This window comes from Mobula hypostoma, chromosome 3, assembly GCF_963921235.1.
Source record: "Mobula hypostoma chromosome 3, sMobHyp1.1, whole genome shotgun sequence".
NCBI classification, from domain to species: Eukaryota; Metazoa; Chordata; class Chondrichthyes; order Myliobatiformes; family Myliobatidae; genus Mobula; species Mobula hypostoma.
Genome location: NC_086099.1, coordinates 72,643,904 through 72,668,056, shown reverse-complemented (window position 1 = coordinate 72,668,056; position 24,153 = coordinate 72,643,904). Strand labels below are relative to the sequence as shown.

At 40.5% G+C, this 24,153-nt stretch overlaps 1 protein-coding gene across 3 annotated transcripts in view; it reads right to left on the bottom strand.

Annotated features, from left to right (window-relative positions):
- The window catches only part of arap2 (ArfGAP with RhoGAP domain, ankyrin repeat and PH domain 2), a 396,901-nt gene that overhangs the window by 152,898 nt on the left and 219,850 nt on the right, over positions 1 to 24,153 (bottom strand). For all 3 annotated transcript variants that reach the window (XM_063043320.1, XM_063043318.1, XM_063043319.1), the window contains 2 exons: positions 19,593 to 19,767; positions 18,577 to 18,708 (listed from right to left, as the gene is read on the bottom strand). In XM_063043320.1, coding sequence (XP_062899390.1) covers positions 18,577 to 18,708; positions 19,593 to 19,767 — 307 coding nt within the window. The remainder of the gene's footprint in view (positions 1 to 18,576; positions 18,709 to 19,592; positions 19,768 to 24,153) is intronic.

The following is a 24,153-nucleotide window of genomic DNA, read 5'->3' as shown; positions in this document are numbered from 1 at the left end:
TGAACTTGATTTGCTATTAATAGGATCACCTTTCTGTCCTTGTAGTATTCAGCTTAATAACGATGTTGCAGCAGCTGCTGCTGCGATTGGAAAATGCATGCCTCAGCAAGATCACCAACTCATTTTTCTTGCAAGTTGAAACAGGACGTACAAAGCTGAACCCACCCTTTGACCTTTGCTTTTATCTTTCAGTACTTCATCAGGGAGACTGTCAGGGAAGTTCGCATTTGACCTTTACATATTTTGCCAGCATATTTATGAATGTTTATACCATAGATCAGAAATTATAGTTATACATTATTAATTGCTTTCCAGTGAAGAACTATTAAAAATAGAACTCATTAATCAAAAAAGGTATGAACACTGAGGCTGACAAACTCGGTAAAACCCACAATCCTTCTCGTACCCCAACTTCTCCAGGCCCTACCACCCATCCAGTTAGACTATGAAGACACGTAGTCCCTTTTTATTGTCATTTAGTAATGCATGCATTAAGAAATGATACATTATTTCCTCTGGTGTGATATCACAAAACACAGGACAGACCAAGATTGAAAAAAACTGACATAACCACATAATTATACATATAGTTACAAACAGTGTAACAATACTATAACTTGATGAAGAAGTCCGTGAGCACAGTAAAGTTCAAAGTTTCTCAAATGTCCCCCATCTCACACAGACGGGAGCGGGAAGAAAAACTCTCCCTGCCATGCCGACCACAATCCGACTCTGAGTCATCTGAAAACTTCGAGCTCTGATCAGCTCTCCGACACCAAGTACTGAGCGCCATCTCTGTCCGAGCGATTTGACCTCTTTCTCGGTCGCCAAAAGCAGGCAAGGCCGGGGATTTTGAGGCCTACCCTCCAAAAGATTCCCGACCACACAGTAACGACAGCAGCGGATGGGTGTTTCAGAAATTTCTCCAAATGTTCCTCTGTGCTTTCACGTCTATCTCCATCAAATCAGAAATTGTCCACGGCCCCTATTTAACAGATACCATGTCATTTTTCACCGGAGAACTGCGCACGCGCGGTACGCTGCCATCTTCTCCTCTCACCAGTTCTGTGGTATGTCAGAGTTGTTCTATTAACAAAGTTGGGCTTCTGTCCTTTGCACCATTACTCTTGGGACGCAGGCTCCTCAGCCTTCATTGGTTGGCCACACCAATCTGTGAACTTCTGGGAGGAGCTTAGGAGGATTAATGGTGCCCAATGGAGACTCTTTTGCTTGCATTTTTGGAAACAGCTCAATTTCCATCTTTAATATCTTTATTTTTCCCTTTTAGGGTTCTTTTGAAGACCCTGACCTGAAGTTACACGCTGACTACGGATCTCGGCAGGAATGGTACCCGCTCTTGGGGTTTCACGAATGGCCGCTGTTCAGCACACCAAGGGCTCAACCTAAGAGCTTCGTGGCTCTGGAGACGAAGAGATCAGAGGTCGGTGCCTCTGAAGGGCATCGGTGTGTCATTGGAGACAGAAGATCTCTGGCTGTGTGCCCAGAGCCCCGAGATCTTCGGGCACAGAGCTCAGAAAAAGCGACTTTTTAACATCGTAAACCAGCGAGTTGTTTGTTTTGTCTCCCTTCTCGCTGTGAAATGAAGACATCTCTTTCTCCATTTTTAGGGAGAGAGAGAGCCTGCGGTATGTCAAATACTGGATGAACAACGTTGTCTTTGGGGGTACTGCAAGTCTGTGTCTTTGCTGTTGCCTTGCTCACACTTCAGTGCTTGGTGGCGGGTGCCAATCCTTTTTTTTGCCAGTGGGGGAGAAAGGATCACTGCTTGCTGCCGCTTACCCGCAGGAGGGAGGGAAGTTAGGGGCAACTTTGGAGTTCTAACATTTAACTGTCATTCATTCTTTGGGGGCACTCCTCTGCTTTTGTGGATGGTTGCGAAGAAAAAGTATTTCAGGATGCATACTGCATATTTCTCTGACATTAAATGTACCTTTAAAACCTTTGAACAGCAAACTTAGACCCTTTTCATCTACAGCCTCCACGCATTCAACATCGACTTTCTTTCAACAAAATTAGTGGCCAAGAAATCGAAGAGGAAGAAAGTCTGGTTCATACGCATAGTTAATGCCCGTGAGAGAATCACTGGTCTTTTATCACACCAAAACATTTTTGGATTAAGCATCAGTACCAATTCACCAGCCATCTAGCTGATCTCATTGGCAGGTGGTTGCAGGGAAGACTTCTATAAAGTAATGAGCAAAAGGTAAAAGGGAATAAGAGGATTTTGTTTGATTGTGCAGGTAGTTATGACCTGCAGTCCATTCTCAGTGGAGAAAACAGATTTAGAAAGGCAACTTGAGTGAAAATAATCACTAGATCAATGAGAAAAACAAATTTCTAGTACAAATGAAATTGCTCAACAGGCAGCTATCATGGACTTTGAACTGCTGTGCAGTTTGTCCAGTGAGAAGTCCAGGTTCCTTTGTAAGAATACTGTAAAAAGCACAATGTGGCCCTGTGAGTTTATTCTAGCCTGAAACCGGAACAGAATACAATGGACAGAAAAACAAAGGTGTGCGGAATTAGATATTGTCAAGGGAAAATAATCACCTTGTTTCTTAAAAAAAACAAAAATCATATAGATTTCCTGATATAAGAATAGATAAAATAGGAAAAGATCATGGTGATAATTTCCAAGAGAGAATTAGGACTACATTTTTCAAACATTTTTCAATTGACAACAGTGGCCAGTGATCTCCAGATAGAGCATCCGGAAAGAGCTAGTAAACCTTCTGGCTTGGGTTCCATCTGCTCCTTCCCAAGTGCTGACAGTCCCTGGTTCAATACAGAATATAGTACAGGAAAAGGCCCTTTGGCACTGGACAATGTTGTGCCAAACTAATTAAACTAGTAGTTAAAAAGCCCGACTAATCCCATCTGCAAACACAATGTACATATCCATCCTTTCTCTGCATATTCATGTGCCTATCTAAAAGCTTCTTAAGCACTTCTCTTATATTTGCCTCCACCACCATGCCTGGCAGTGCATTCCAGGCACTTTCCAATCTGTTAAAAAGACATGCATCCAACAATAACGATGACAAAGTAAAGTATCACACTGAAGAATTCTCAAAGTCTTAGAACCAAAACAAAAATGCAGTTGAAACTCACTTTTAAACATCTCATGGAATGCAAAATTGAGAGTGGACATAATTACATATGTCGTGGCCTGTGATGTCTAATTACTGCTTGCCTCGTATTATTTTCACAGCAATATATTTGCAGATGGTCACCTCAAAAGTCCAGAATTCCATTAAAGCTCTGTTTAAACTAAACATTAAAGATTCAAATAAAATTGTCATAGTTGAGCTACTGTATTGATCTACTGTCCAGTCTCAAGTTTGCATTCAATGAGATGTTTAAAAGAAAGTAGCAATTGCAATGTTGTACTTCATGAAAGAAAGGAAAGTGTTCAGGATTTTTTATACAGCACAAGTTGTTTGAAAAATCTTGAATGCTCAGTTAATCGAATCCCACAGATGGCAATGAAGATGGTGGCAACAGTGCAATTTGTGGAGGTGTAGGAAATCACTGAGAGCAACTTCTAGATTTCCATGTTTAACTACATTTGCACTTCAATATTTAAAAATTGCTGCCAGACTTCCTCCTCCATAACAGTGGGTGGTGAAAGCATCGACATCAATCCTCCCTGCAAATTCCAGGCCCACATTCCAGATGTAACTAGCTAAATACTAAAAGGTGAAATTTTCACCTGGGATTCAAAATGTTAATGCATCATTGGATTATTAGTGACTTGATTGCAGAATGTGGCTAACATTAACAGCATCAATAAAAGACGCCAGCCTTTTCCAAATAGAATGGCAAGACTGGGCAAGAGAGAACAAATCTATTTGCTGGCCCCACTAGCGGCATTAAAGTATCCGTTCAATGCCACTGAACAGGAGAAAAAAAATGATGAATCAGTTTAGAACAATTGGGAGAGCTGTGAAAGATTAGATTTTGAAATTACATTCCATGCCGTCAGACCAAAGACTATGGCCCGTGGACATATTCACTGTGGAAAGCAGTTTTACTGAACGCTGCAAGAACACGACAAAACACCTGCTACAATTTTCTGGTAAATTGTGACAAAGATAGATTAATTTCCTTCTGTTGTAGCACTCTCGTAAAGACTGAAGGCTGTGATGCCTCCTGCAAGCTAAAACTTCCAACAGTCAGCTAGAGAAGACTTTGTGGACAGACAGTTTAAGCAGAAACCGTCAGCATCCGGAGCGGAAAACTGGGTGATCAAAGGGAAGAATTGTTGATTTCAAGGTTCAAAGTATATTTATTATCAAAGTACGTATACTTTACACAACCCTGAGATTTATCTCCAAACAGGCAGATACAAAACAAAGAACCCCAAAAAAACAAAAGGCTGTCGAACACCCAGTGTGCAGAAAGAAAAACCGTGCGAAAAGTAAAAGTAAGCAAATGGCATTCAGAACTGAAATTCACAGAAGTGACTTCACAGTAAATTCTGAAGCTGGTTAGTTGCAGGTCACATTCTCAGTTCAGTGCAGGGATGAGTAAACCAAGCTAAACCAGCTAGTCCCTCGTCTCTGGTCCTGACACTGTGACCTTTTCAATCTGGCCCAACACTTAAATCGTCCAAACCTTGAGTTGTTCCTTGCTCTCAGGCCTGGGCCTTGCTGCTTCGATACGCTCTCTGGCCCGAGACCTGCGCCTTTATTTTAAAAGGGTTTAAAAATAAATTAAAAATGGAGGGGGTCAAACAGGCGACTTCAAACAGGAACACTTTTAATATGGTTAAAAGTCTACTCTCTAGGACTTGAGCAATTGATCTGAGCTGACCCACTGGTGAAGTACAGATGGAATGTTGCTCCTTTATTCATACTCGGCTAGGAGATGGAAAGGCTAATTCGGGATGGAATGGTCATGAAATTGAATTACTTACTCAGTATTACTGGTCAACAAAGACTCCCTCAACCAACCCATCTCATTGTAATGCTTTGTTCATGTGATCCGTCACAGAACCAAAAATGGTAGAGGTAATTTGGGAAATTTTACAAATCTTCGAACCTCTACAGTAATACCTTTGTTATAGTTCTCCCTATCCACTTCCCTCCTCCATTGCTCAAAGCATCCTTTAGTTTTACACCCCATTTAAAAAGTTTCTCATTATTCTGTCGTTCCCCTGGCACCTTATTTTTCTATCTCTACCACACTTTTGCTGCAACTGCGATACTTTTTGTCCATTCTGTGATTGCTTTTCCTTTGTACTGACTCAATGTAATAATGTTACATCACTACATTGAGATAGTACAAAGGAAAAGATTCTACATGGATGGCACGCAAATCAGCTTTTACTTGTACCTCAGTACATGTGACAACAATAAATCAATTATCAAGAACACAAGTCAATCCAAACCAAGATCAAGCTAACTCGTTTAAAAATGTGTAACAATCATTGCACCCCAACCTCAGCCACTCTTGACAGTATTTGTCTTCCTCAAGCAAAATTTTGTCTCACCAGTTCTCAAACCTTCCAACCTGAGAACTTCTCAATATTTTCAAAATCAACATACAGTATATCCTCACCTGTATAAAAACAGGTCTTTCGGGTAGATATTGCATTTCGTCTTGGTTCACTGCATAGGACATCAATAGCCAACCCAAAGTAAAAGCATTGAGACACAGTCAAACAAGGGGAACATTTGAGACCATCAGGATCAAATTATATTTTTTCTTATGATCAAATTAAAACAAACATTTAGACATCCACAAGCCAATCAAAAGAATGTAAAATCTAGATCAGTGAGCCTCTGGGTGGCAAATCAAAGCAAGGAAACATAAATACACACAAGTAATCATGTATGTTGCATATTTAAGGAAACATTGAGAGACTTTGCTTTCTAATAAAATTACATTATCGCTGAGAAAGTGCATGGCACGTCAACCCACACCACCAATCCCCACCGCTCCGAGAAACAACATTTCTCAAATTTAGCAGATCTAGCCCACCTTAAAGTATATGTTCAGCTGTCCCTTGGGCTGTTTAAGGACGAGAACAGTGATGCATTGATGAGTTTTTAATCTGTTAAGAGGACTTGCTATAATTGATAAGAAAGTTTGAGGCTAACCACTTTCACTCTTTGTTCAGTGCACATTATAGAGTAAAAACCATGTACACATAAAACTCGGATAGCAAGCTGACAAAGCTTTTATTTTTCTTTTTGAGCAGAGGAATTCACTGTGAAATGTCTCCTTGTTGCTTTAGTTTTTGGAGTTAGCTTGTTTCTGCATAAGTATTTTCTGGATGTATTTTGTCTCAGGAGCAGTAAATTTATGCCCAGGTTTCTAAGTGTTGGAATTTTACTTGCTGCCATCACAATTCCCACAGTAAGGAATAGCCCCCACCCCTGCTTGTTTTACCATAGGAAAATGAAGAAATGCAGAGGCAAAAGTGCAAGTAACATGCATAAGATGGGACATCATTTATGTCTTTAAATCAAGTACAGCTACCCAGGAAATTCAAAGAAGAATTGTTCCTTGTTAGTTTCACTTCGTAGGATGACAGCTAACAGCCACGTTGTTTCTTTTAGCCTGACATTCCTGACAAGGCTATTCTGCCTTTTGCTGTGAAGTTGACCATAGCTTTGAACTCTTAATCCAAACATCATCGGGGGGAATATTTATAACAAACTAATCGTCACCTCCACAGCAGGTGACAGAATAAACTGCTGATTAAAAACAACTCTTTAAGAATATCATCTTAGAAAGTTGGTAAGTACATGAGATAGTCCTTCATAACTTTTCTCTGAGTGCAAGGACTCTATCGTGGTGGAATGTAGCATTCTATTAATGTTATTGCAGCCTGTGATGAAATAGATGATGCGTGTGAACAACCGATATACTTGTAACTGCCATAATGCCTTTACTTTAGGACAACTCAACCTCCGAATGCAAAGTTTGAGTGAAAAGGACTGGTCAGATGCCTCATCGATGAGAAAGAATCTCATTTGGTACTGATGGAATACAAACCACACAGCAGATCTGTACAAACTGGTGTCAAGCGAGGCGCACCAAAAATAACAGCAAACCAAAAATCTTTCGACAGCTCCCGTTGCACAACAATATCCCCAAATCATGAAGCCATTTCATTTAATATGCCAACATACTGTATGTTTTGACTGTTTGACAATGATGGCTACTTGTCTGCATGCTCCTGAACATTGACCATCTTCAGCAGGTCCGTTAAGGTACAGAAGTCATGTCTCTGTGCAATACCTCAGTTCCACTGGCAAGACAGAATAACTGATATCAATATCTTCTCATGGGCAACATTAGGATTGAATTCCTAATCACAAACAGTCTGCCAGGCCACGTCATTCATGTTCCCAACACCAGATTCCTGATTACATGCTCTATTCCACGGGCAGAGATTATCATGTACAATATACACAAGAAAATATTGAAGGATATGTTGAAAGCATCCTTGAATGAATTTTCCTGGAGATCCGGCTGTTGTGTGGTTCTGCTCCGCTGCCGTGAAGAACTGGAGACTGAGGCTTTGGGCCTACTCCGGCTGCTCAGGGAGGCATCTGGGGCTTAGTCCCGTTCAAGATGCTATTGGCCTCTTTCTATTGTTTGCATGATGTTTTTTTCCCCTCTCTGTCCTCTGCGTAGTGCTTTGTGGTCTTTTTTAAAATTGGGTTATTCTGGTCTCTTGCTCTGTGGCTGCATGTAAGCAGGCAAATTTCAAACTGTATGGTTTATACATTCTTTGATAATAAATGTGCTTTGGATCTTTGAATCCTGAGAGTCTCTGGCATGTGACCACTTTAAAAGAAGGTAGTAGACTCATAGGACATTGAAAATCTATCCATTGGGGACATCTGGAGGCCCATCAAGAATGATGGAAGGAGTGCACCACCTCCTGAGCTAGCTACTCATCTACTCCACCAGGCAGATCCTGACCCATCTGTGCCAGAGTCCACAGGTCTGACTCTGGCTCTCATTATTTGTCTCAGATCCAACAGTTCTGAAGTAGAAGCAAGTCATCCTATCTTGTGAAGGTCCAGCAGTCTGAAAGCCATGGCATAGAAACAGTAGAGTGAACCAAGGAATCAGATACTTTGAAAGATCAGCAGTCTCTTCAGGATGCAGCACTCACTTGTGTGTTATGTAGAGAAAGCGACTCTATGCTTGAGAATGAGAAAGTCTACCATTAACTGGACTATAAACTAATTCTCTGATTGAAAAGATGTCGATTGGAACTCGACTTGCAACCAAGAGGTTCTAATCGACAAACCATACAAATACAATCTTAGTCTAAGACTGAAGTGCTTGCCTGAAATAATACGGAAGCATTATTTCTGTGAAGTAGTCAGTGCCAAGTGCCATTAGCATTTTATAGCCTGCTGATTTCTTCTTGCAGACAGATTCCAGAAAATAGGTACACTCGGAAAATTGTGCAAAGGAAAATTAAGTTAATTAGATGACTACTGTGTTTCAGAGGATGACTCAAAAATTTAAATGCATGGGTAATCTTTGTGAAATGTACGGGATTTGAATGCTTGCAAGATGCATCACTAAGTATTACCAGTTCATTAAAATTGCAGAGCGTGCACTGAAAACTTCAACTTGTAGCTCTGTGTATATAGGCTGCAGAATATTAAACTCACTGCATGATGATTCTGCTACTGCATTTTTCTTTGCACAGACAAACAGTGCAAGTTGAGTATAGGAAGCAGTGCCAAAGAAAGGAAGCAGCCTTCTGTAAGAATACAACTCATAGGAGCAAAATTAAATGATTTGGTCCTTTGAGTCTGCTCTGCTATTTGATCGTGGTTGGTTTATTTTGCCCTCTTAACCCCATTTTTCTGTCTTCTCCCCATAACCTTTGACAGTCTTGCTAATCAAGAACCTATCATATTCTGTTTCAAGTATATCCAATGACTTAGCCACCATAGCCCACTGTGCAAATAAATTCCACAGACTCACTACCCTCTGACTGAAGAAATTCCTCCTCCCTCCTGTTCCAAAGTGACATCTTTCTATTCTGAGGCTGTGCCCACTGGACCTAGACTCTCCCACTGGAAATATCTTCTCAATGTCCACTACATCCAGGCCTTTCAATATTCAGGTTTCATTGAGGTCACTCCCCGCCATCCTTCTAAACTCCAGCAAGTATAGGCCCAAAGCCATCAAACATTCCTCAAATGTCAACCCTTTCATCCGGGATCATTCTTGTAAACTTTTTTCTGGAAGCTCTCCAATACCAATATATTCTTCTTTAGAAATGGGCCTATGGGCAGCTCAGACTGCTTCAAATGTGGTCTGATCAATACCTTATAAAGACTCAACATCAACTCCTTGTTTTTAAGTTCCAGTCCTCTCAGACTGACTGCTAACATTACATTTGCAATGCAGCTGTGCAGAATTTGAACATGTACATAACTTACATTGATGAGAAGTACAAATAGATGCAACCACATTTCAGGAGGGGAGTCCACCACTGAACGCACCGATTCTCTCTTTCTCTAGTTGCCCAACTCTACTCTGTTGTTAAGAAAACAGAGCATCCACCCCCATGCTCACCCTCTCTGTATGGCTTACTGAACATCATCCAATGGGTTTCAGCAGAAAATGCAAATGAGGACTCCTGCTTTAGGATATCCACCCACAATATTGCATCGTACAAATTCATTCCCACCTTAAAAACTCTTCCTTTCTTCCAAGAAATATTAAAGTTTCCAGTAGCAAATTCTGAAAGTCCTTTTGACAAGGCACTGGAAGCTGTAGAAAATGTAAAGCTGTAGACCCAACTGGAAATCAGATTTCTAATATGTAGGAAGCTTTGAAAGGTGTGCGTTAGTAAAAAGCTTCCTCTAATGAAGAAAGAATAATTGAGGAAGGGGTCCCCATGTGGGAAAGCCCTTTATCTCCTTGTGACATCCTTTACTTCAAAAGGTGCTGACCATCACTGCACTGTCAAGCTTTTCTGCCTGTTCTATGGCATAGTTCATGTTATTTAGATGGATGGGACATATGCAGTGTGACTCTCTTAAATGCAGTATATCTTTTCTTGCTCTTGAAAAATATCATCCTCAGCAAAAGCCCATCCATTGGCCAAAGAAATTTTTAAATCCTTACTAAATTACTACATTTTTAAATCCTGGGAAGTTTTTAAAAACCTACAGACAGTAACTTTAAAAAATCATTAGAAGGGAAAAGATGAAATATGAAAGCAAGCTAGCAAATATCAACATTTTTCAAGTATGTTAAAAATAGAAGAGAAATGAGAGTGGATATAGGACCGCTAGAAAATGAGTTTAGAAGAATGAGGGGAGACCTCATAGAAACGTTTCGAATGTTGAAAGGCATGGACAGAGTGGATGTGGCAAAGTTGTTTCCCATGATGGGGGAGTCTAGTACGAGAGGGCATGACTTAAGGATTGAAGAGCACCCTTTCAGAACAGAAATGCAAAGACATTTTTTTAGTCAGAGGGTGGTGAATCTATGGAATTTGTTGCCACGGGCAGCAGTGGAGGCCAAGTCATTGGGTGTATTTAAGGCAGAGATTGACAGGTATCTGAGTAGCCAGGGCATCAAAGGTCATGGTGAGAACGCAGGGGAGTGGGACTAGATGGGAGAATGGATCAGCTCATGATAAAATGGCGGAGCAGATTCGATGGGCCGAATGGCCGACTTTTGGTCCTTTGTCTTGTGGTCTTGAGAAATAATAACGGGGGACAAGGAGATGGCTGCTGAACTGAATGAGTTTTCTGCGTCAGTCTTCACCGTGGAAGACACTAGCAGTATGCCTGATGTTGTAGTGTGTAAAGGAAGAGAAGTAGGTGCAGTTGTGGTGGCATTAGAAATGATCCTTCAAAAATTATTGGATTCTAGCATGGTGCCAGAGGACTGGAAAATTGCAAATGTAACTCCACTCTTTAAGAAAGGAGGAAGGCAGCAGAACGGAAATTATAAACCAGTTAGTCTGACTCAGAGGTTGGGAAGATGTTGAAGTTGATTGTTAAGGATGAGGTGATGGAGTACTTGGTGACACAGGACAAGGTAGTACAAAGTCAGCATGGTTTCCTTCAGGGAAAATCATGCCTGACGAACCTGGTGGAATTCTTTGAAGAAATTACAAGGAGGATAGATAAAGGGGATGCAGTGGATGTTATGTATTTGGACTCTTAGAAGGCCTTTGACAAGATGTCACACGTGAGGCTGCTTACCAAGTTAAGAGCCCATGGTGTTACAGGAAAGTTACCAATATGGTTAGAGCATTGGCTCATTGGAAAGAGGCAGCGAGTAGGAATAAAAGGATCCTTTTCTGGTTGGGTGCCAGTGACTAGTGGTGTTCCACAGGAGTTGGTGTTGGGACCACTTCTTATTATGGTGCATATAAATGATTTAGAAGATGGAATAGATAGCTTTGTTGCCAAGTTTATAGATGGTTTGAAGATTGGTGGAAGAGCAGGTAGTGTTGAAGAAACAGGTAGGATGCAGAAGGACTTAGACAGATTAGGAGAATGGGCATAAAAGTGATAAATGAAATACAATGTTGGAAAATGCATGGCCATGCACTTTGGTAGTAGGGATAAATGTGTGGACTATTTTCTAAATGGGAGAAAATCCAGGAGTCTGAGATGCAGAGGGACTTGGGAGTCCTTGTGCAGAACACCCTGAAGATTAACTTGCAGGCTAAGTCAGTGGTGAGAAAGGCAAATGCCATGTTAGCATTCATTTCAAGAGTTCTAGAATACAAGAGCAAGGATGTGATGCTGAGGCTTCAAAGGCACTGGTGAGGCCTCACCTTGAGTATTGTGAACAGTTTTGGGCCCTTCATCTTAGAAAAGATGTGCTGGCATTGGAGAGGGTCCAGGGGAGGTTCACAAGGATGATTCCAGGAATGAAAGTGTTATCATACGAGGAACATTTGATGGGTCTGGGCCTGTGCTCGCTGAGATTCAGAAGGATGAGGGGGGATTTCATTGAAAGCTTTTGAATGTTGAAAGGCCTAGACAGAGTTGATGTGGAAAGGATGCTTCCCATGGTGGGAGAATCCAGGACAAGAGGGCACAGCCTCAGGATAGAGGGGCACCCTTTCAAAACAGAGATATGGAGAAATTTCTTTAGCCAAAGGTTGGTGAATTTGTGAAATTTGTTGCCACATGCAGCTGTGGAGGCCAGATCATTGAGTATTTATTGATAGGTTCTTGATTGGACATGGCATCAAAGGTTACAGGGAGAAGGCCGGGAACTGGGGTTGCTGAGAAGATAGAAAAAGGGATTGGCCATGAATGAATGGCGGGGCAGACTCAATGGGCCAGATGGCCTAATTCTGCTCCTATGTCTTATGGTCTAATGAGATTTCACCAACTGATCTCCTAGCACTATAAAACCATTCAATAGATGAAACACCAGACCTCTGAAAGTCTTATTTTCCCCCTTTTAGTAACTGAACAAAGGATCATGAATTGCAGCAAAAGATTTGGAAGCCATTGAAACAATTAACACACTTTCAAAGACTAACTTCAGCTTTTAAAGAATTGTTGTTCCCATTCTCCCAATACTGGCCTTTATGTATCTGCTCCAGAAATTGGAACAGCGATTTTACTACTAGCAAAACATTATACAGACATAATCTGATTCTAACTAAGCCCAGGTTCAATGATCCTGTCTCACTCAATCAGAGATATTCCCTTTGTTCTAGTCATCTCTCTTCTACCTCCTCTTCTACCATAAACTAGTTTGCTTTCTCCCTGTCCCCGATCTGATGGAAGGCCCTGGGCTGGAGATATTAACCATTTCAGTTTCCATAGATACTGCTTGACCTGCTGAGAGCTTCCAGCATTATATGCTTGTACTTTCAGATTTCCAATATCTACACGTAACTTATTTTTCCAACTTGTAACTAAACTCAAATTCAATATCCCTTTATCAGAAGATGACAAGTTTTACCCATCTAAAAAGCAACTGAATACTTTGCTCTCTAAAATATGGTCCTCTTGTTATGAAGCAAAGATGATAAAATTTACCTCAAGGAGTCTTTAAGTAGATTAAGTTTTTCTCACATCTTGTTATAAACCATTATAAAATCTGGCAGTGCATAATATATTACTTTCTCTTCCACTCACTGGAAAAGTCACCTTTACCAGCTGAGTAGCTAGGAATGCCAGTGCCTATTAATGCTTCTTAAAAATATATTTCACTGATCCACTCCACTACATGATCACTGATCATTGTTATTGCTAAGCATCCTACATCTATTCTCTTCCCTCCCCTACCATCAGCTTTACACTCCAACCTTCCAATCTCGACACAAAAATTCTCCCTAGTCTTCCACACTGAACACCAAAACTGATCAGTGACAATTCGACACTGACATTAAACCACATTTAAGAAAACATCAATGAAACTCAAATCATTAATCTACAGATACTGTAAATCCAAAATGAAAATAGAAAATTCAGTAAACAATCAACAGGTCAGGCAGCAACCCAGACAAACTGGTGTTATTTATTTTCAATCAAACTTCATTTTATGGTACTGGAAAGTGCTCACCTGTTCTGATGGAGGACCTTTGACCTGAAACACAGACCATTTCTCTTCCCACCTATGTGACCTGACCTGCAAAGCATTTCCAATATGTTTGGTTTTTGTTTCAAGTTTCCATCATCTGCAGTTATTTTCACGTTTAAAATAGCAAGGATTTACCTGAGATCTTTTTGAGTGGAATTCACAGGGAAGAGGTAAAAGTTAAGGTAGGAGGCTTTTCTGGTGATCACAGAAATTTTAACAATGAATCGTGAGCAGCCGGCTTGCTCCTGATGGAGCTTAGGATGCCATGTTGAAGTTGTGCAAGATGTTGGTGAGGCCTAATCTGGAGTACCGTGTGCTGTTTCAGTCACCTACCTATGGGAAAGATGTAAAAAAGACGTTGAAAGAGTGCAGAGAAAATTTACAAGGATGTTGCCAGGTACAGAGGAACTGAGTTACAAGGAAAGATTGAATATGTTAGGACTGTATTCTTTGGAATATGAAAGATTCAGAGGAGATTTGATAGAGGTATACAAAATTATGAGGAGTATAGATAAGATAAATGCAAGCAGGCTTTTCCCACTGAGGTTGGGTGGGACTACCAGCAGAGGTCATGAGTTAAGGGTGAAAGGTGATAAATTGAAGGAGAACATGAGGGGAAAGGATCGTGAGAGTATGCAATGAGGTGCCAACACAAGTGGTGTATGCGAACTCGGTTTCAATGTTTAAGCTTGCATAGGTACATGGGTATTAGGATTATGGGGGGCGGGGCTATGGTTCTGGTGCAGTTCAATGGGAGTAGGCAGATAAAATAGTTTAAGCATGTACTAGATGGGCCAAAGAGCCTGTTTCTGTGCTGTAGTTCTCTATGACTCTCTGACTGCAACGGATGATGGGTGTGGCCAATGAAAGAGGACTGGCGACAGTTAACACATGAAGTTCTTAATGTCTCCTACCAAAATTGCATCTGATCTCATTAACGGTATCAATTCCATTAGCTGGGAGTTTCTTTAATTAATAAAGCTTTCAGCTGCATTAGAAATATACAGAAACAAATCACTGTGCAAGTGTTCAAAGCTTGTCGATGCAATAGCTACATTGGAGTTCATCTATTTCAAAGTTTCGACGGGCATGTAAAAGAACTGAAATCATTACAATGAAAGGATAATAAAGGATTGCATTTCAGAATAATGCCTTATTTATAATTAGAGAACATTGAAACTTCAATTTGAAATTCACCATATTCAAGATAATATTTCTTGCAAAAAATGTATTCATATTTTCCTGAATATAGTTTGGTACTCATGGAAAATGCCTCAAATAAATAGAAAATTGAAATGGGCAGCAACATTTTCCAAGCTACAGATTCTAATCACATCTGGGAGAACAAAGCAGCAATCATTCCTTTATTTGTTTGTTGCTATGGAAGCAATTTGCAGATATATGTGTGCACAATTCTAAAGCGCTTGTGAATAAAGGCCCTTTACTAATAACTAAAAACAAACTGCTGGAGGAACTTAGCAGGTCAGGCTGCATTTGTGGAGGGAAATAGAGAATCAATGTTTCAGGTTGAGACTTGGCTCCTGTCTACCTTTCAGTCAAGAAGAAGGGTGCCCCCTGAAACAGCACTGTCCATTCTCCTCCACAGATTTTGCCTGATTCAATGAATTCATGGAGCCATTTGTGTTTTGCTCCAGATTCTAGCATTTCCAGTGCCTTGCATCTCCACGTCATTGGTATCACACCCCTTGGTCAGAACACTACTTTTAACCTCTACTAAATCGTTTATTTGTCTATGAGGGAAGTCACAAAACAGGAGGTTGAGCAACAACTGGTACTTTAAATATCCCATCAATGCCAATGATAACAGGTAGGCATGTGATCCCACCTATCATCGCCCAATTGATCCAGGGACCGAAAAGTATTACCTTGGCCTTCACAGGCAGATGCATATAGATCCTAGTGCTTGAGTACAGCCTTGCCTACCAGTAATGGTCACCCTTAATCTCCTGAAAAACTTGGAGGGCTGGAGATAGGAGCAGGATTTCCGGACGGTTCTTGTGAGCAAAGCCCACCTGGGTAGGAATCACCTACTTATCCTTCTTTGCCTTGTGCTACAATGGAGACCGTGTTTTTGGCTCCTCGCTTACCTCATGCTGAAGGCTCAGTAGAAAATCCACAAGGAAAGGCCATCCTTAACCTTCAAATGGGAATTCATTGCTGTTATTTATTGCATCTGATGCTCTTGGTACAGCCTCCTCTACATAGTCTGGGCGACTTCTCTCTGTCTGCTGCACTATCCAGTTTCTGCTGGAGTCCAGCCAGTTTTATTCTATTTTCCATTCCCACATGCCCCCACTACTGCTGAGTTGAGGTCAGATGCAGAATAAAGTCTCATCCCTTCATGGTATCTCCAACCTGACAGCATGAACATAGATTTCTCTAACTTCAAGTAACCATTCCTATTTGTCCTTTTTTTTTCTTGATCCCACTGTCCATATCACCCTATATCTTTTCCTTTCCCCAGCCTCTTGCTCTGGCATCATCAACACATTCTCCCACTGGTTCCTCTCCCTCCAGCTTCCCTTTATCCACATTCCATTGGCCTCTCCTATCACATTCCATCTTCTTCAGCTCTTTACTACTTCTACTTATCACCTCCTAGCTTCTTCCATCAATCCCACTCACACCTTCTCACCTGAATCTGCTACTCACCTGCCAGCTCTTGCTCCACCCTTCCCCCCACCTTGGTAAACTAGTTATTTCCCCTCATTCCGGTCTTGAAGAAGGGCCTCAACCTGAGATGTTAACTGCTCATTTCCCTTCAGTGATGTAGCCTGATCCACCAAGTTCCTCCAACTCATCTTTTGTGCTCTAGATTTCTAGCATCTACATACTCGTTTCCAATATTAAGTTTTGTATTCACTGAAACTCACTCCAAGCCACAGCTGCAGCTTTCAGTCCTATTCAATGGAATGAGCTCCCCTTTAATTAAATCCACAAGTGAACAAAGATCTCTTTAACTAGCACTGTTTCAACTTCACTGAGGTGGCACATGGCAAAACATCAACTGTGTGCTCTACACAATGTACTTCCTGTGTAGCCACATCATAACTATACAAATTCCTTATCAAAATCACATTGATAGGCAACAAGTTACAACTGCATTTTGTGATCGAATTCATGCTGAATTGTTTTTGCATACAGGATAAAGAGAGAGCTATATCACACAAATCAGTTTCTAAACCCACATCAGCAAACAGCTCAGCATACCAGATAGGCTGAGTGAGCTCGGGCTTTTCTCAGGATGAGAGGTGACTTGGTAGGGGTATACAATATGATAAGAGGCAGAGATAGAGTGGATAGTTAGAGACTTTTTTCAGGGTGTTAATGGCTAATATGAGGGATGTGGGGGCAAAATTTATATGTGGTTGGAGGCAAGTATAGAGGGTATGTCAGAGATTTTTTTTACACAAGTGGTGGATGTGTAGAACGCTCTGCTATGGGTGATAGTAGAGTTGAATACATTAGGGACATTTAAGAAACTCTTGGATAGGCATATATATTATAGAAAAATGGAGGGCAATGTAGGAGGAAAAGGTTAAATTGATCTTAGAGTAGGTTAAAAGATCAGCACAACATTGTGATCCATAGGACCTGTACGGTGCAGTAATATTCTATGTCAGAATCACAATCAGATTAAATATCACCAGCATATGTCATGAAATTTATTGCTTTTGTGCCAGCAGCATATTGCAATATACAATAATAAAAACTGTGAATCACTGTTCTTTTCTGCAAGTGAGGGGGTTGGAATTGTTATTGTCACTGTTTTTCTGCAGGGGAGTGGTGGGGGATTTTGGGGTTTGCAGTTTTTGTTTCTTTTTCTTTTTCATGCTGGTGTGGGGGGGGGAGTTGATGTCTTTTCTTTCAGCAACTCCATAGTCTTTCTGTATTTCTTGGCTATCTGGAGAAGACGAATATTAGAGTTGTATTGTACATGCATACTTTGACAAAAAAATTAACCGTTGAAACTTTGAGAACAGGGCATGCTCTGGCTGATGGGGGTCCTTCATATTAGATGCCACCTTTTTGAGGCATTGCTCCTTGAGTGATTTGCAAGTTAGTGCCCATGATGAAACTGACTGAGTTAACAACTTTCTGCAGTTTCTTTCAATCCTATGCCACCCTCACTTCCCTTACCCCACGGTAATGCAGCCAGTTAGAATTCTCTCCATGGTACCTTTGGTGACATACCAAATTCCATGAAATTCTGAATGAGCTATAGCCACTGTCTTTGTAACTACATCAATATGTTGGGTCCAAAATAGATCCTCTGGATTTGTTGACATCCAGGATCTATACTGTATACAGGTTCTATATTGTGGTGTAATAATTTATGATCTATGCTGCGATTTTTATGCATTTTATAACGTCACCTTTTATGCACTCCTATTAGGTGTAGCAAGTTTGCTGAAACTACTGATTCTACGTGCAGCCATGGTTACATGATTTAGCAATATCGGCTATTTAGTATAAGCATATGCCCTCAGCCAAAGGAGAATGGACGTAAGGAGTAAACTCTACCACCACTGCCTCTGAAAAGTTGTGATAAAATGGAGATCCAACTGTACTGCGTTCACCTACTCCTTCATTTCTTTAGTCTGGATATGAATCCACATACAATGATGCTGAATGGAAACTGTGGAAAGCAATTCACATTCAGATTAACAAATGCTAATGTTGATATCACAAATTTGATTTGATTAAAGGTAAATTATAAAACTTACAGCACAGATGGAGGTGGAGGCAAAAGCAGATCTGCATAACATACTGGTAAAAAAGTGCCCGGTGCAATCAGTAGAAATTGGTTAAATCAATAATATTAGCAATACAGCCATGCTGGCAATAAATCTGAGTTATGTTCTCCCATGGAAGGAAATCTTTTAGGCTGCTGAGATCCTCAATATCTGGTTGTAGGTAAGCTCCAAATATATAATCAATCAACACTTTAAAAACTGTTAAGAGATAACTCACCTTCCTTCAATCTTTTCTCAACGATTGCTTTGGTAGTGTTGACAGCCTTGTACAGGAAACCACATAGAAAGGTGGACTGTGAATTATTAGAATGAGTGCCAGCTTCAGACAATGAATCAATCTTTGGAAGAACTAGCAACAGAAATCAAACAATCAGAATTGGTTCAGATAAAGTATATGATTTCATAAGGCCATTCTATTAGTCAATTAACAACTCGACTCAAAATTTTCACCCACTCCTAGGGTCGAACAGGCCGCCTGAAAAGCTTTATTCCTCATCTTTTAGTATTTTTACAAAGGTTTATCAAAGCTCCCTGATTCTACATGAAACACGGGTTGGCACACAGCCAACTCCTCAATGCTGATCAAAGGACAGTATTCTCATGGCTGGCTTTGAGTATCCCACCTGTGGAATATCAATCCAGCCTAGTTTTAAGTCTTAACCAGCCTGGGTATGACTTCTCAATGTAAATATGGTCTGCCATGAAACATAAAGCATTGAATGTCAAACAAGACAGTTCAACTTTTTTCCCCAATATTTCATAGGTAACATTGTTACAGTATAAAAGCACTAGAGAAGATAGATTTAAAGCTTCCTGGCGTAGCTTTTGCTTATAAAAGGCTTTGATATCCAGCTGTCAAACACTTGGAAGCTCAGCCTCTGCTTTGCACAAGGAATTGGTGCTTTTATTTCTCTCTCATCACAAAATAAAGGCACTGCATTCCTATTAATAAAAGTAATTAATTATACAGATACCTTCAGAGATTTACATTCCTCGAAGGTCTCCTACTTTTTTTCCTTCACAGGACTAGGTTAGTTATGAAAAGCTCAATGTTTCACAGGAAGAACCAAGCCTCACGAGCACGGTAGTTTTTTTTCAAATAATAATCAACATTTGAAAAATCAGTGGTCTAATCTATCCTTAAAAAATAATATTGCTCACCCAACAAGTTCACAAAATCAAAATTATATCATAATGCGTAGAAAATACAACCTTCTAACATAACTGTTTTACCTGAGAGCTTATTGTGAAATAAAAATTCCATTTGCAATCGCTGCCCAGCCTTCTGTGCCAACAGGTAAGGTGTACAATGAGCAGCTTCTCCTGTTGCACACATGACATCTGCCCCACTGAAAACGAGAGACAGAGTCTCTAAGATGTCTTGCTTCACGACAGCTTGACATAAGGCCTGCATATGCACAAAGAGGTAGAGCACATTACTAAGAATACAGCATGCAATGGCACAATTATAGGATAAAGTAAAATACCAAATCTACAGACAGAAAACCAATGTATGACAAAACAGAGCTCAAGTACAAACTAAGCATACAATATTGATACTGGTGGTTTTACCACAAAAATATCTGATTGTTAGAGAATTTCTGATTACCCAAAGATCCTTTTTTTCTGTTCAGCATCTTGCGCCTATTCTGCTGTACAATAAAACCAAGACTGGATCTTTTAACTCAGCAGACAGGAGATGTCAGAATCAACTTTTAAATTCCTCAGTGTTATCATCTCAGCAGACCAGTCCTGGGCCCAGCACATAATTGTACTTAAGAAAAATTTGCAGCAGCTAAGTATATACTAAGTAGTAGATATGACCCAATCCATCACAGGTAAAGCCCTCCCCACCACTGAGCATGGAGTATCATCACAGGAAAGCAGCATCCATCGTCAGGGACCCCCATCACCCACAACATGCTCCCTTCTCGCTGCTGCCATCAGAAAGAAGGTACAGAAGCCTCAGGACTCACACCAACATGTTCAGGAGCAGTTATGTCCCCTCAACCAACAGGCTCTTGAACCAAAGGGGATAAATTCACTCATCTTCACTTGCTCCATCACTGAACTGTTCCCACAACCTACGGACTTATTTCCTATGAACTATCGACTCTTTACCTCACGTTCTTGATATTTATTGTTTATTTATTATTTTTATTTCATTCTTATTGTATTTGTACAGTTTGTTAACTTTTGCACACCGGTTGTCAGCCCTGTTGGGTTTGGTCTTTCATTGATCCTATTCTGGTTATTGGATTTACTGTGAATACCCACAAGAAAACAAATCTCAGGGTTGTATATGGTGATATTTATGTACTTTGATAATAAATTTACTTTGAACTTTGAAGAAAATGGTAACAACAGCCTGGAAAACACTAACGGAATTGGATTCAACATCAATTTATCAAATGGGAAAATTGTGTTTGAAAAATTTATTTTGATCTCAAGCTGTAAACAAAGTAGACAAGCGTGAATCAACTGCATTGTATGTGGACTTCCACAAAAGCCTTGTGAATATGCTGCAAAAAAGATTATAAAACAAAATTACAGCACATAGCATTGGGAACAATATACTGGCTGGGAATGAAGAGAGGTTAACAGACCAAAAGCAAAGAGTTGGAATAAATGAGTCATTTTCAGCTTGAGAGGCTGCGACACATGAGATGCTGTAGGGTCAGTATCTTTGCTAAAGTGGCTTATAATTTATATTGATATCTGGATGGGAGTTCCAAGTGCAACACATGCAAATTTGCTAATAATGCAAAGCTCTGCAGTAGTGCGGGATGCGAGTAGGATGCAGCAAGCTTCAGACAGGATATAGATATCAAAGTAGTATAGTGTTTAACACATCGCTTTACAATGCCAGCGATAACCAATTGCGGTTCAATTCCCACAAGTATTTGTAAGGAGTTGAAATGTCCTCCTGAATACTGTGTAGGTTTTTTCTAGATGCTCCAATTTCCTCCCACATTCCAAAGATGTACAGTATGGTTAGAGTTAGCGAGTTGTAGCATGCTATGTTGGCACCAGAAGCGAGTGAACACTTGCAGGCTGATTTGATTTGATGAAATGATGCATTTCACCGCGTTTCGAAATATACGTGCCAAATAAAGCTAATCTATTAAGTCTTTAATCTTATCTTTGAGTAAGTGAATGAGCAAGGACACGTTATTAATAGGCATCCGTTAGTCTCATGAGACCATGGATTTGCGCCTTGGAAGGTTTCCAGGGTGCAGGCCTAGGCAAGGTTGTATGGAAGACCAGCAGTTGCCTATGCTGCAAGTCTCCTCTCTCCACGCCACCGATGTTGTCCAAGGGAAGGGCATTAGGACCCATACAGCTTGGCACCGGTGTCATCAGAGAGCAATGTGTGGTTAAGTGCCTTGCTCAAGGACACACATGCTGCCTCAGCCAAGGCTCGAACTAGTGACCTTCAAATCACTAGACGAACACCTTAACCACTTGGCCACGCGCCAACACAAGGACACGTTATGGAAACCATGGAAATATGTGAGATCACTTACTCTGATAGACAAAAAAATGTATTTTTTAAATTTCTTGTGTGAATGATGTTGGTGTTCAGATGGACCTAGGTATTCTCGGTACAAGTATCAGTGAATGTTAACACACAGCTTCAGCAAGCATTAACAAAGCAAATGGCATGTTGGAATACATTGCAAGGGGATTTGAGAATATGGGGATCTTGCTTTGAGTAGTTTGGGTCCCAGAGAGATGAAATCAACAATATTGTGTACAGTTGATCCCCCAATCTGAGAGAATATATTTGCTGTTGAGACAATGAAGCAAATGATTCCTGAATCTTCAGGCAATGGATAGGGAAGGGTGGTGTTTTTCTCCAAGAGGAGTTTAAGTGGGCTCTGTTTATGCTATCAAATTTAAAAGAGGTGATCAGATTGATATCTGTCAATTCTTAAGCAGCTTGAAAGGATGGACATTTCCACTGGTAAGGGTGCACAGAACCAGGGGTCACGGTATTAAAATAAAAGTCCAGCCATTCATGGCAGTAACAAGCAGAAATGTGTTGAACCAGAGAGCAGAGATTCCTTTGCATACTCTTCCACAGAGAGCTATGGATTATCTGTCATCAAATATATTTGAGAGAGGAACAGATTTCATTTGAATGTTAAGGGAAACTGAAGGATATGGGTTAGTGCAGGTGAGGGCAACTGTGGTAAAAGAATTAGCAGCCACACCTATGCTAAGTGGTGCATCAGGCATAAAGAGTCAAAAAGCCAAATCCTGCTTCTATTTCTTTTGTTTCTCTGCTAACCCTATATGCCTCAATTTTCCAAATATACATAGCTCTTTTGATTCTATTCTTGAGCGTACTTAGCAACTGATCCTTTACAACTCTTCAGCAGAAAATTAAAGATTCACTGCATCTGGAAAGAAGTCCTTTCAAATTTCCAACCTGACCGGCCGAATTATTATTTTGAAACTGTTCTGTTCAGTCTAAGTAGAATCATATCTGTCAAACTCCATAATAGTAATGCATATTTCATTGAGGACGCATCAAGTTACTATAAACTGAAGAGACTATAGATTTAGTCTGCGTAATCTCTCTTTAAAGAAAGACCACCTTTCAGTCAAACCTTTCAAACTTATACAAGTCCATTTTGACTCCACCCAATCTTATAGTTATTTTCTATGTACCCTGCCACAACATCCCTTATTATAGCATTTTCCTTACTTCCCAACTAACATTATTCATCTCTCCTCTCCACAGATACCAAATACCCTCTCCTCACTCACGGCCATTATGATTTTGCATAAGATTTCTGGTATCTACAAATTAGTCACAGAGCACTACACCACAGAAACAGGCCCCTTAGCCCATTTTCTCCTTGCCAAACAATGTATTAAGCTGCCTAGTCCCATTGACGTGCACCTGGACAATAACCCTCCATACTCCTCCCATCCATGTATCCAATTTCTCTTAAAAATTGAAATTGAACACGCATTCACCATTTGTGCTGGCAACTTGCTCCACACTATCACCACCCTCTGAGTGAAGGAGTTCCCTCTCAGGTTCCCCTTTCAACATTTCAACTTTCACCCTAAACCCTTGACCTCAATTTTTAGTCTCATCCAACCTCAGTGGAAAAAGCCTGCTTGCACTTGCCCTATTTATACCCCTCATAATTTTGTATTCAGTGCCTCTATCAAGCACCTCCTTATTTTTCTACCCTCTAGGGAATAAAGACCTAAACTATTCAGCCTTTTCCCTATAACTCAAGTCCTCAAGTCCTGGCAACATCCTTGTTTCTCTGCACAATTTCATTTTATTGCTATCCATCCTGTCGGCAGCTGACCAAAAGTACACTCAATTTTCCAATTAGGCCTCACCAATGCCTTACACCATAAGACCACAAGATATAGAAGCAGAATTAGGCCATTTGGCCCATTGAGTCTGCTCCACCATCTCATCGTGGCTGATCCATTTTCCCTCTCAGCCCCAATCTCCTGCCTGCTCCCCATAACCCTTCACACCCTGACTAATCAAGAATCTATCAACCTGTGCCTTAAATATACCCATTGACTTGGTCTTCACAGCCGCCTCTGACAATGAATTCCACAGATTCGCCACTCTCTGGTTAAAATTGGCTTCTACAACTTCAACATAACATTCCATCTCCAGTACTCAATACTCTATTGATTTATGAAGAACAGTGCTGAGTTCCTCCATCATTGTGTGTGTGTGTGTGTGTGTGTGTGTTACTTATATACATACAATATTAGTTTGAAGGCCAATAGAAAGAGATGGGATGGT